This window comes from Solea senegalensis, linkage group LG9 (assembly GCF_019176455.1).
Source record: "Solea senegalensis isolate Sse05_10M linkage group LG9, IFAPA_SoseM_1, whole genome shotgun sequence".
Classification (NCBI taxonomy): domain Eukaryota; kingdom Metazoa; phylum Chordata; class Actinopteri; order Pleuronectiformes; family Soleidae; genus Solea; species Solea senegalensis.
The window spans coordinates 4,599,432-4,610,208 of record NC_058029.1 but is presented as its reverse complement, the minus strand read 5'-3'; the positions used below and the strand labels follow the sequence as shown (position 1 = coordinate 4,610,208).

The 10,777-nt window shown below is 43.1% G+C and overlaps 1 protein-coding gene across 1 annotated transcript in view; it reads left to right on the top strand.

Moving 5' to 3' along the window:
* The window catches only part of LOC122774671 (DNA-binding protein SATB1-like), a 107,700-nt gene that overhangs the window by 74,545 nt on the left and 22,378 nt on the right, over window positions 1–10,777 (top strand). The window contains exons 3-4 of the mRNA XM_044034145.1: window positions 539–610; window positions 1,893–2,048. Of these exons, the coding sequence (XP_043890080.1) occupies window positions 539–610; window positions 1,893–2,048 (228 nt within the window). The remainder of the gene's footprint in view (window positions 1–538; window positions 611–1,892; window positions 2,049–10,777) is intronic.

The following is a 10,777-nucleotide window of genomic DNA, read 5'->3' as shown; positions in this document are numbered from 1 at the left end:
TTTGCTTGCGTAAACGTGTCGGTAATGTTTCTATCACGGAGGATTTCATACATATAAACATATATATATATATATGTATACACATATGTGCTCTTTTCATGTCAGACTAGTCAGTATCTGTTGGGGTTATTACGGTTTATTTGCCCCCGCGTGACGACGTCTGCTTTTTTGGGGCTGGTAAGGAATGATTCATATGCTAATGGCTCTCGGGTAATGCTTTTATTAGGGTACTTGTTCCGTCGTCAAAAGGATTTTTTGTCAAGACGCAACAAGACGCTCAATGTCGATGATTTGATTTCATGTGACTGGCATTTATTTTTTAATCACCGCCTTGACGCGGGGGATAATAGCGTCTCTCCGACAACACATTCAAGTGGTTCACATTCATGGAGTGTGTGTAGGCTGTGCCAGATCCACCCCCCCCTCTATCTATTTATTTCTTCATATATATATATATGTATAGATGTGTGTATACATGTATAAGTTCCTGTGAGTGTGAACAATCATGGTTGTGTGTTGTTGTGTGTTTGCTCCTCAGCCCCGGCGGGAGGACTGCAACAGCGTCAGGCCTGAGGACTGGAATCCCCGGATCCCTGTGGGCATTTCCCCTGTGAGCAAAACACGGCACCGGCTCCACTCCACTCCAGCACCGCACTCTACTCACACATGACTTTAGAGCAGTAACATTCACATAGGGCTGCATTATCAGCTGTTTTTCACAAGTTCTCTGGTTTTTCAGCGTCTTAAATGTGAATATTTCTTAGTTTCTTTGCCCGGTTTTTGCAAAATAAACCTTTAAAACTGACTGATGTTTGAGAACGTCATTATTTTGAGTTTTGGGACACACTGATCGTAGTTTTCTGACATTTTATTTACCTAACGATTACCTGATTAATCTAGAAAATAATCTGAATGAATCTGGTGATTATTATCTTGGTGTTTGGTCCATAAAATGTCAGAAAATTCAAAATAATGATTCTCAAAAGTCTTTTTTTGTCCACAAACCAAATTGAATCTGTCTTTGTTACACGGAGCAAAGGAACCAGACAATATTCACATTTAAGAAGGTGAAAAAATCGATTATAAACATGGCGATTAACTTTGCAATCGATTAATCGAATAAGTCATGTATTTATACTACTACAAAATAGTAGTATACTTTAACAAAATGAAGTTCTGAGTTACTGATCAGTCATGTGTGGTTTATCCATTTAAAAATGAGTCAGAAATGTGCTTATAAGGTTTGTACGAGGACCCACTTTTTAAATAATCTTGGCCCAAATTCACATCATAAATCATGACAAAATCTTTTTTTAACTGCCTTTTTTATTTTTGAGCGGGTAAACCAGACATTTCCTCGAGACGCAACTTCATTTCATGCGAGTAATTAAAGAAAATCTGAATTTTAAAGCCTGGAAACCCCTAAAAACGGCTACAGACCATGCACATTTGAGAGTTTATCATAATTTCCCAGCATGCTCTTCTCTGTTTACATGTTTGTGAAGCAGGAAACAAAAACACTGATAAGAGCGACATTTGAAATCCAAGTGTGAGGCTAATGTTTCCGTTTTAACTTCAAACAAACATAAACACACGCATGCAATGCTTTTTTTTTATTTTAAGCTCCTACAAAGATTATTATTAGGTATTAATAATAACTTGTTTTGATACTTTGATAACTAGATTAAAGTCTAATAAAGCTTTTTTTGTTTGTGTTTATATTATACCTGATGCAGCGTCAGGACGAATTATAGTTAATAAAGATTGTGTTAAATGCATTAAGTCACTTAATGTTAATGTTAATGTTAAGTCACATGCATTAAGTAACTTAAATAGATTTAAGTAGGAAAACGTGCATTTATTTATTAACTAACTGTTTTCTGTGGTTGAAGGTGAAGCCGTCGCCTCTGCCGAGCGAGTGGAACGGGAAGACGGAGAGCTGCATCCTCAACATCAACTCCACCATCTACGACGAGATCCAGCAGGAGATGAAGAGGGCCAAGGTTTCCCAGGCTCTGTTCGCCAAGGTGGCCGCCTCCAAGAGCCAGGTACCAAGACACACAGCGAGAGAAAACCTTTTGTCCACAATAACTCGACTGTTTGCTGTCAAAAAAAAGTTCAAAAGCTCCTTTAAGTTTTCTCAGGTTCTGTTTCTGAAGTTTTCAGCAAATTCTATGCTTAAAAAACCTTTTTTTATCACTTTTATTTGATTTGTAAAGGCAAACACTCTGTGCGCTGTACGAGAGGCAGCAGAAGCGGCGTTTTAGAGCCCTTTTGTAAATACCGGGGACACTGTTTTAGTTTGAAAACTCCAGGGCTGCAGTTAGAGACAGACAGGCAAAAACAGAGGCCTTCTGAAACGATGATTAAAAATATTCACTTCCTGATTGGCTCTCTTTGAAGGAAAAGCTCCTGTAAGACGTCCAAAGTTACCCAAGCTCTGTTTGTGAAGGTGACAGCGTCTAAAGTGACACCTGAGTTTAAAAAACAGAGATGTTTTTGGCAGATTTGATGTATAAAAAACATGTTTGGGTGGATTTTCATATTCATACTACTCTGTACACTCTGTGGCAGAAGTTGGCACTTTAAGCAAAATATCTGTCGCATTTCTACTGATGTCTCTTGTATTTCTTATCCAAACAACGTCACACTGGTGCCCTTAGGAAGTCACCTACCAAGTTTGAAGCTTGTCAAGTGACCCATTGGACAGTTATGTGATTAACAGTCAGACAGACAGACGTTCCTTGTATTCATAGAGAACCAAGACACTTGGCCACAATGTGAAGGGAAAGCTTTTTTAGTGGACCAGTTTCCTAAGCTCAGATTGCAAAGGTGAAGGCCTCTTGTTTTGGCAGATCTGATGCATAAATAACATTTTTGTATTGATACGACTCCATTTTCATTTGAAAACATGTCAATTCTGCACTCTGTGGTAAAATTTGGCGCTTTAGGCAATCTACCTGTCGCATTTCTGCTGATATCTCTTCCATATCTTATCCAAACAATGTCAAAGTTGGAACTACACACACCGGTGCTCTTAGTATGTCACCTGCCAAGTTTGAAGCCTGTCAGGTGATTCGTTGGACAGTTATGTGGTTAACAGACAGGTGGCCGTTCCTTGGAAAATATGGCACACTTAGACATATTGTCTTCCTGTTTGGTTGTTTTTGGCCACAATGTGAAGGAGAAGCTCCTTGAAGATGAGTCAAAGTTTCCCCACCTCTGCTTATGAAGGTGACAGCCTCGAAAGTGACACCTGAACTTAGAACACACGTAAATTCTGCACTCTGTCGCATTTCTACCGATATCTTTTGCATTTCTTATCCAAACAACATGAAAGTCGGCACTGCCCACACCGTAGTATGTCACCTGCCAAGTTTGAAGCCTGTCAAGTGATTTGTTGGACAGTTATGTGGTTAACAGACAGGTGGCCGTTCCTTGGAAAATATGGCACAATTACACATATTCTCTTCCTGTTTGGTTGTTTTTGGCCACAATGTGAAGGAGAAGCTCCTTGAAGATGAGTCAAAGTTTCCCCATCTCTGCTTATGAAGGTGACAGCCTCTAAAGTGACACCTGAACTTAGAACACATGTAAATTCTGCACTCTGTCGCATTTCTACCGATATCTTTTGCATTTCTTATCCAAACAACGTGAAAGTCGGCACTGCCCACACCGTAGTATGTCACCTGCCAAGTTTGAAGTTTGAGAGTCACGCGATTAACAGTCAGACTGATCGGTTCTTTTTGGCCACAACGTGACTATTAGGTGTGAAGAAAAAGCTCCTGTAAGACGTGAAGGTAACAGACACCTGCGTTTAAAACAAAACAGTCGTCTTTTATCGTGACTTATTCGGCGTCATTCGGCATCTGAAAACCTCGTCCATGATCCTGGGGGAGTGTTTTCCAGGGGGCACTGCAACATAAAAGTGTTGAAACTCTACAGAAATCATCAAAATGGAAAGAAGACGGAAAATCTGTCCACGTCCGTGCGTCGGCGCAGTCACTGCTCTGTCATAATGACACATGTCTGCTTTTATTATGGGTTTTTTGGGGGCTTTAACAGTCCACACTGTTTCAACACCAAACAAACCTGTTTATATGAGCTCAGCGCGGCCGATGAGGGCCCCTGTTATCTTCTCCCAGAGAGCAGCGAGCTCACACAATGTACGCCTGTGTGTGTGTGTGTGTGTGTGTGTGTGTGTGTGAAAGACAAACACACACACTATCAGTTTAAGTCTTTATTAAAAGCAATTTAAAAATGAAGCACCGAGGAGCTTTTATTACAGGTTTTCGTGTCTCTATTTGAGACCGAGTTTTTCCACAATCGTGCATGACGATGATGATGATGGTGGTGGTTGTGGTGGGGGGTGGGGGGGAATAGATCACCAAGGGCGGAATAATCTGGAAATATCTGCAAAGGCTTTATTTTTTTCTTGCTGATTAGGATGATTATAGCCTCAGATAGCTTTGTTTTACCAAATTGCAGTTTGATGCACAAACCACTGTTTTTGTTCAAGAGTTCAAAGACTCCTTGGAAAACGCTGGAGAAAGAGAGACAGGGGGTGGGTGAGGAGGGGGGTGAGGCAGTGGTAAATGAAGGTTTGTGTGGGAACAGGTTTCCACACCGTGCCTCCTTCTTCTTCTTCTTCTTCTTCTTCCTCTCTCTCTCCGTCTTGCCCCTCTGCCTCTCGACGTCGTTTCACCTCCTCCTCCTCCTCGATTCTTTTTTTTTTTTCTGCCTCTCTTTCACGTTCCATTCATGGCAGACGAGTGTGAATGTGAATTGAGCAGCAGATAAGAAGTGTGCTAATTATGCCTGTGAAAGGGGGCCTGGGAGAGCACTTATCTCTGGCTCCATCTCGTAATGGGCGCTCCCCGGGCAGCTGGTCTCCCCCCTTACTACCCAGCCGGCGTTGCCACATCTACCCGGCGCTGCCAGGCCGGCGACCGCTCCTCCACCGCCGCCGTCACCTCTGAACCCCCCCACCTCCCCCGAAAACCAGACGCTGCAGCACCCGGGATTCACTTACAGTATCCTTAAAATATCTGTTTTGTTATTACTCAGAGTGAAGACTGATAATCTAATCCACCAGCTGTATTTTCCCGTACATACACAGATTATCACGTCACCGACACTCACAACAAACACACATTTTACGTTGTTCCGCAGAAAGAGCTGCAGCGATCTGTCGTATAATTGATAAAAAAAACTTGATTGTCAGGTTATAAAAATGGAAGCAATTTTTTTTTAATTAGTAATTTGATTTTGAGAGAGAGAGAGTAAAAAAAAAAACCCCGGCCATTTACTGCCTCTGAAATGTGAGAATCTGCCGCTTTTTTATCAACGTAAAATGGATATTGTTGGATTTCGGTCCAAAGAAAAACAAGCAAAGTGAATATCGTGGAAATGAGAAGTAAAAACTGGCAGAAAAGATAATGGCAATCATACAATGGAGCAGTTGTTTCGCGCTCGCCTGTTTACAAAATAGTGTCTAAAGTCAGTTGTAGAAAAATATATAGTCATTTAGAAGCCTTTAACTTCACATTTCCTTAATAACACCTGCATAAATGCAGTCTTCATTTATTTATAAAATACATAAATGTGGTCATGTAGTAAAAATAATAGGCATATTTTAGTTATCTTCAACATCCATGGAATTATTTCACATATGAATGAAAATATTCTCATTTATATTCTTCTGAAATGTATGAAAAGCAAATGTTTATTTAAACAAAAGCGTTTAAACGTGTCACAAAAGCGTCCCAGCTCCACACGGGGGGTTGTAAAACAACCACCATCCGAGGAGCTCCGTGTACCATGCCAGCACTTGGTGACTGTGGTGGAGGATGGGCTCAGCTGGCTGGATGCCCATATGGGGTCCAGGGAAGTAATTGTAGGGAGGGGAGGGGTGGAGAAGAGGCCTCATCATCACCTCTGCCTCGGAAGCTCAGCTCAGGGTTTCCCAGGAATCAAGATAAGGTGACCACAGGGTCATTGGTACCGCTCGTATACGTTTGCGTACTCAGGATACATCAAATACACTCAACTGTTTTCTTTAAAAAACACACCAATTCTGCTGCAGATGCTTTCATGGTGCTTTTACTTCTCGATCTACTCGGTTCTACTCGACTCAGTTTTCCAAAGACCAAACTGCCACTTAAGTTAAGTTAGAAACGACTGTTTCCTGTCATTTTGGGTTACATGTGTTTTATAAGCGCCTTAATGTACCTTTGTTTTGCTTTATTTTTTAGCCTTTTTAGCATGGTTTTGCTTTTAGAAAGTGCGGTAATTCTGTCGACGTCACATAAAGCAGGAGGTACCACGTAGAGCCAAGTCATGCTATAACTGTGTCGTAGAAAAGTGCCATGACTCAGCGTTTTAGAGGCCCAAAATGGAGAAGTTGAAAAAATACTGTTTGAAAACACTAAGGCTGCATTTTTCTGGGCAAAATTGTTAGACACATCTCGACTATTAGCTATTTAGTCTCACTTTCTAAAACGTAGTAAACATTCACGTGCCGTGTTCCTGAACAGTCACGTGACACACAGGCTGTTTTTGTCTTAAAATGTCGTCATTAATAAATAAAAAGTGACTCGTATGGATACGTACATGGAGCCGATTTGCATCCCAGATCACAAGGTTTAAGAGAGGAAGGAGAGTGAGTGTGAATGGAACAGGTAAATCATGTGCAGGCAGATTTCAACGCCCGTTGGTGTCGATGTGTGGGTGTTTTTGTTTTTTTGTTTTTTTGAGTTAGGGAGGGCGGTTTGTTCCTGGACCGACGCCATCCCGTCCTCTCTCAGGGCTCGTAACCACAGCAGGCCTCTGCCAGCCCTTAACTGCCCCATCTCCCATCCTCCTCCTCCTCCTCCTCCTCTCATGTATTCAATGTTGCATTTCAATCACACTTTTACTGCCAGAGTAGTAACTATAGAGCAGTGACTCTAACCCCATCCATATTACTCCATCAGATTAATGCTTGCTCTTCACTCTTCGAGCCTCAACATGTCCTTTATATAAACATATGTTTAAAATCCTGTTCTTCTGATTTATCATCGCACATATTTCATTCACACTTTGATAAAGTGACGATCGTTATTCATTGGGCGTGGTTTAGGGAACCTGACCTTCAAATAGATATTTCATGACAAAGACTAGAGAATCGTAGAATTTTTAATTCAAATTTTTAGGACAAAAATGAACTTGAATTTTAACTTAGTTAATCCTATCTTGTTAATGTCTGAATAAACATTTTTGACAGTGTAAATATAAAGTGAAGCTCAGACAGAGACGCTCATGCACGTAATATTTCAAATAAAATGGCATTTCAGGGGCATTTCATTTTCTCATGTTGCCGTGTCTTACCTGCTTCAGACAAATAATTTCAACTCAGGATTACAGGATTACAGTAAGGATAGTAGTCAATGTTATAGAAGAAAATATTGACTTTAGTTGTTGATAATTGTCCTTTATGTCGTTACGTGAGTTGAGTCGTCTCGCTTTTCTTTCCTGTCTCTGCTGAGCGCGACAAAAACGGCAACAGACTCTTGTGTTGTGATGCCTCCGCCGACTTTGTTAGCGCCGCTAACTTCCCTTAACTGTTAGATGGAGCTAACAGCTGAGTCAGCAGATTTTTCTCCATGACTTTGCCATCTACTGTGTGGAACCACATAAATCCTAGAAGCACATCAGTCTATTTGAGGTGCAGTACAGGTTCCGGTTTAGAACGGCAAAGCCCTGAGTCAGGCTTTGGTTTCGACTGAGAACAGTAGCTTGACTTGGTAGGCTGGGTGTGTGCTTTGCCTGATGGTCGTGTCAGTGAGATATGTAGCGTGACGTCGTACGAGACGGTGCGACACAACGGTCAACAATGGAGGTGTTAGTGCTCAGTTTGTCCGAACAAGACGTCAGAACAGTTGATTGCAGAATGCTAAAGCGAGGAAAACGACTTCTTTCTTAATGGCCTCATAAAGCTGTCTGTAATCTTGCAAAGTTCTAGACACTTTGGTTTTATCTGTAGGAACCGTCTCCTCACGACCACAGAAGTGAAGTATGGTTTTGAGCCTTTGTCTCGATGCGGTGCCCCGTGTGCTGCCGCTGTAGCTCTTTCAGTACACGAACTTTCTCAAAAATCATCAGGTGGACGTGATTGTGATGCCAAGACAAACACATGAACTCGTTATTATCCGAAAATAGACCTAGAACGTCTGTAACTCTGGATCCAAGTCTTGCAAGATCTGTTTTTGACTGTCTTTTAACAGCGTCATTAAACAGATTTAAAACAATCAAAGACAGGGCATTGATTGATTCATAGTAATAACGGATTGCAGATTGGTATTAGGGTTCTTTTTTTCACACCCCTATTATTCGTGATCTGTAGCCCAAACACCTCAGAATCTCCCTTCCTCCACTTTTGCTCCAGGAAACGTCAGACTTGGAGAAACAGCTTTGTGTCACTTGCTCAGCTGCGGTGATGTCACTGGCAGACGTGGCTGTATTTGCCAAACGGTCCATTTCATCTCAGCTTGCAGAGGTGGACGCTATGAAGCGGAACGCCTGCCGGTTGATGTCAACAATATTAACTGGCTCAGTCGGACTAAGAGTGCTATGTAGCGAGCGCGGGGGGGTGGGAGGCGTGCTTTGTCCTCATTCACGGTAATGGCGGAGGCTTGCTGTGTTGGCTAGCCTGGCAGAGAGGGCGGCTAGTGTTCGGCTGAGTGATGGGAGGTTAGCTGAGGGTGGGATGGCAGAGCAGCTCATGGCGGGGAGGGGGGGTGGGCGGGGAGGGGTAGGCCATTCCTTTGACACAACTTTTGTGTCTAAACATCCCCGACGCTTGCTGAGAGGAATTACGCAGCGGATGGAATCAGAGTCCCCGCTGTCATAAAACAAGCACCCAGGGAGCCCGGTGCACCACAGGGCTCAAAGCCCTCCGACTCCTCAATGACCAGTCGAGTACAGAACACAGTCTCCGCCGCCACCAACACCGCCCTCCTTTCCCTTCCTGTGTCTCTCTCTCTCTCCCTCATTCTCCCCTGGAAGAGGCTACACTAATTAGCCAGGCTCTAATGAGACAGAATGGCACTGATCTGGTCCGCCGCTGCGCCACCGGGGGGGCCAGTCAGGGGGGCTGGTGCAGTAGTGGGGGGGGGCTGGGGGGTGGAGAGAGTGGTGGGGGAGGATGGTGTATGCCATCTGTCACCCTGCACCCGCCTGGCACGGCAGTCCTCAGAGGGGAGGAGGGGAGAGGAGACGGTGGTGGAGACACCGAAGGGAAGGTGACACGACAACTGCTTCCTGTCTGCGTTTTAAAGTGGCTCATTTCCTGTCGGAGGTGGAATCTGCTTCACAGTCGTTTCTTGTACGAAAAAGGCTTGAATCTCACGTACACGCACCGTGCCTGTGTCACCCGGCTCCATCCAAGAGTGGGGGTTGGGGGGGGGAGCGGGGCAGATGGCTGACCTTTCCGAGTGTCTGTTCTCGTCGGTTGTCGCTGAGGTTTGTCTGTGAGGAGCCACTCGGGCTCAGAGTCGTGTTTAACATGAACAATCACGGCGTTAAAGGTCCGCAGAAATTGAATGTACTTGCCATACCAATACTAACAAGTTTGTGCTACTATACTAGTATAGTGTATATACTATATTTGTACATACTAATATGTTTGTATGTAAGTCTCTGGACAGGAAACCTATACATCATCGTCATAAGTAGGTAGCACACTCCGGGCGTTGCCATGGATCGGCATCTTTTAGTTTGTTTGTTTTTTTTAAACGGGCTTCACTTCCCACCTTTTACTGATTTCATACCAAAAAAAAGAATCAAATATTAATAGCAACAACAGCGGTGGAGGCTGTAATGTGCCGCGGCGCAGGACTAAATTTAGTCAAACGGCCGTTGCCCGTCAGAGACTCACATTCATGGAACAAACTAGCGGCTCATATTACCAGGGACCTTCAAAACACTGGCTGAAAACAAAGAGCATTCATGTTTTCATACATTTACATACAGTAACTCTCCTCTGAAGCCTCTTCTCAGGGCTTACGACACATCTTTACCCCGTACTGTAGGTTGTTCTTCTCTTGATGTCCCGCCGTCGTCTTAATTCCAGCATATTTACGTTGACGCTTTCTGCCGTTTTGTAGATTAATGTGCGTCGTACTAATCCAGTGAAACGGCCTTAGAATACGCTTTAATTATGTACTTTAGGCAGCAGGTGGGCCGAATAATCCCGCCAATTTTTTGCACTCGGAAACTTTGACAAAGTTTTTTTTGTGATGACCTAATAGTTTAATTTAATTTATGTGCTGTGAAATAAAAATAACCAATAGTGCAGTGCACTCACAGTGCATTTATGGTCTGTGAAGGCCACCATATCTCACACTAGACCTTTGAATCACAGTGGGAGATGTTATCAGACGATGTCTGCTTGTCGAGCTGCTGCTGCTGCTGTGAAATTCCTTCATCTTTGTCTTCATTATGACGGGACGGGGCTCTAAAAGCGTCTGTAATTTTTAGTTTGTGGACTCACTCCTTCTGAAATCAGGCAGATCAGAGTGAGCGTATCGCGGCCCTCAGGGATCTAAAAGGGGCCATGACTGTTTATTAATTGATTTATTTATTTATCTCTCGTGCCTGCTTGGTTATTAGGTTGCCATGGGAAACAGGCTGGGCCAGATCCTCTCTATTATTAAAGACACAATTTCTTGAACCGGAGACTGAGCTGTCTGAATAATTAATTTAGCGAATGAATTATCTTGCAAACAGTTAAGTCCTT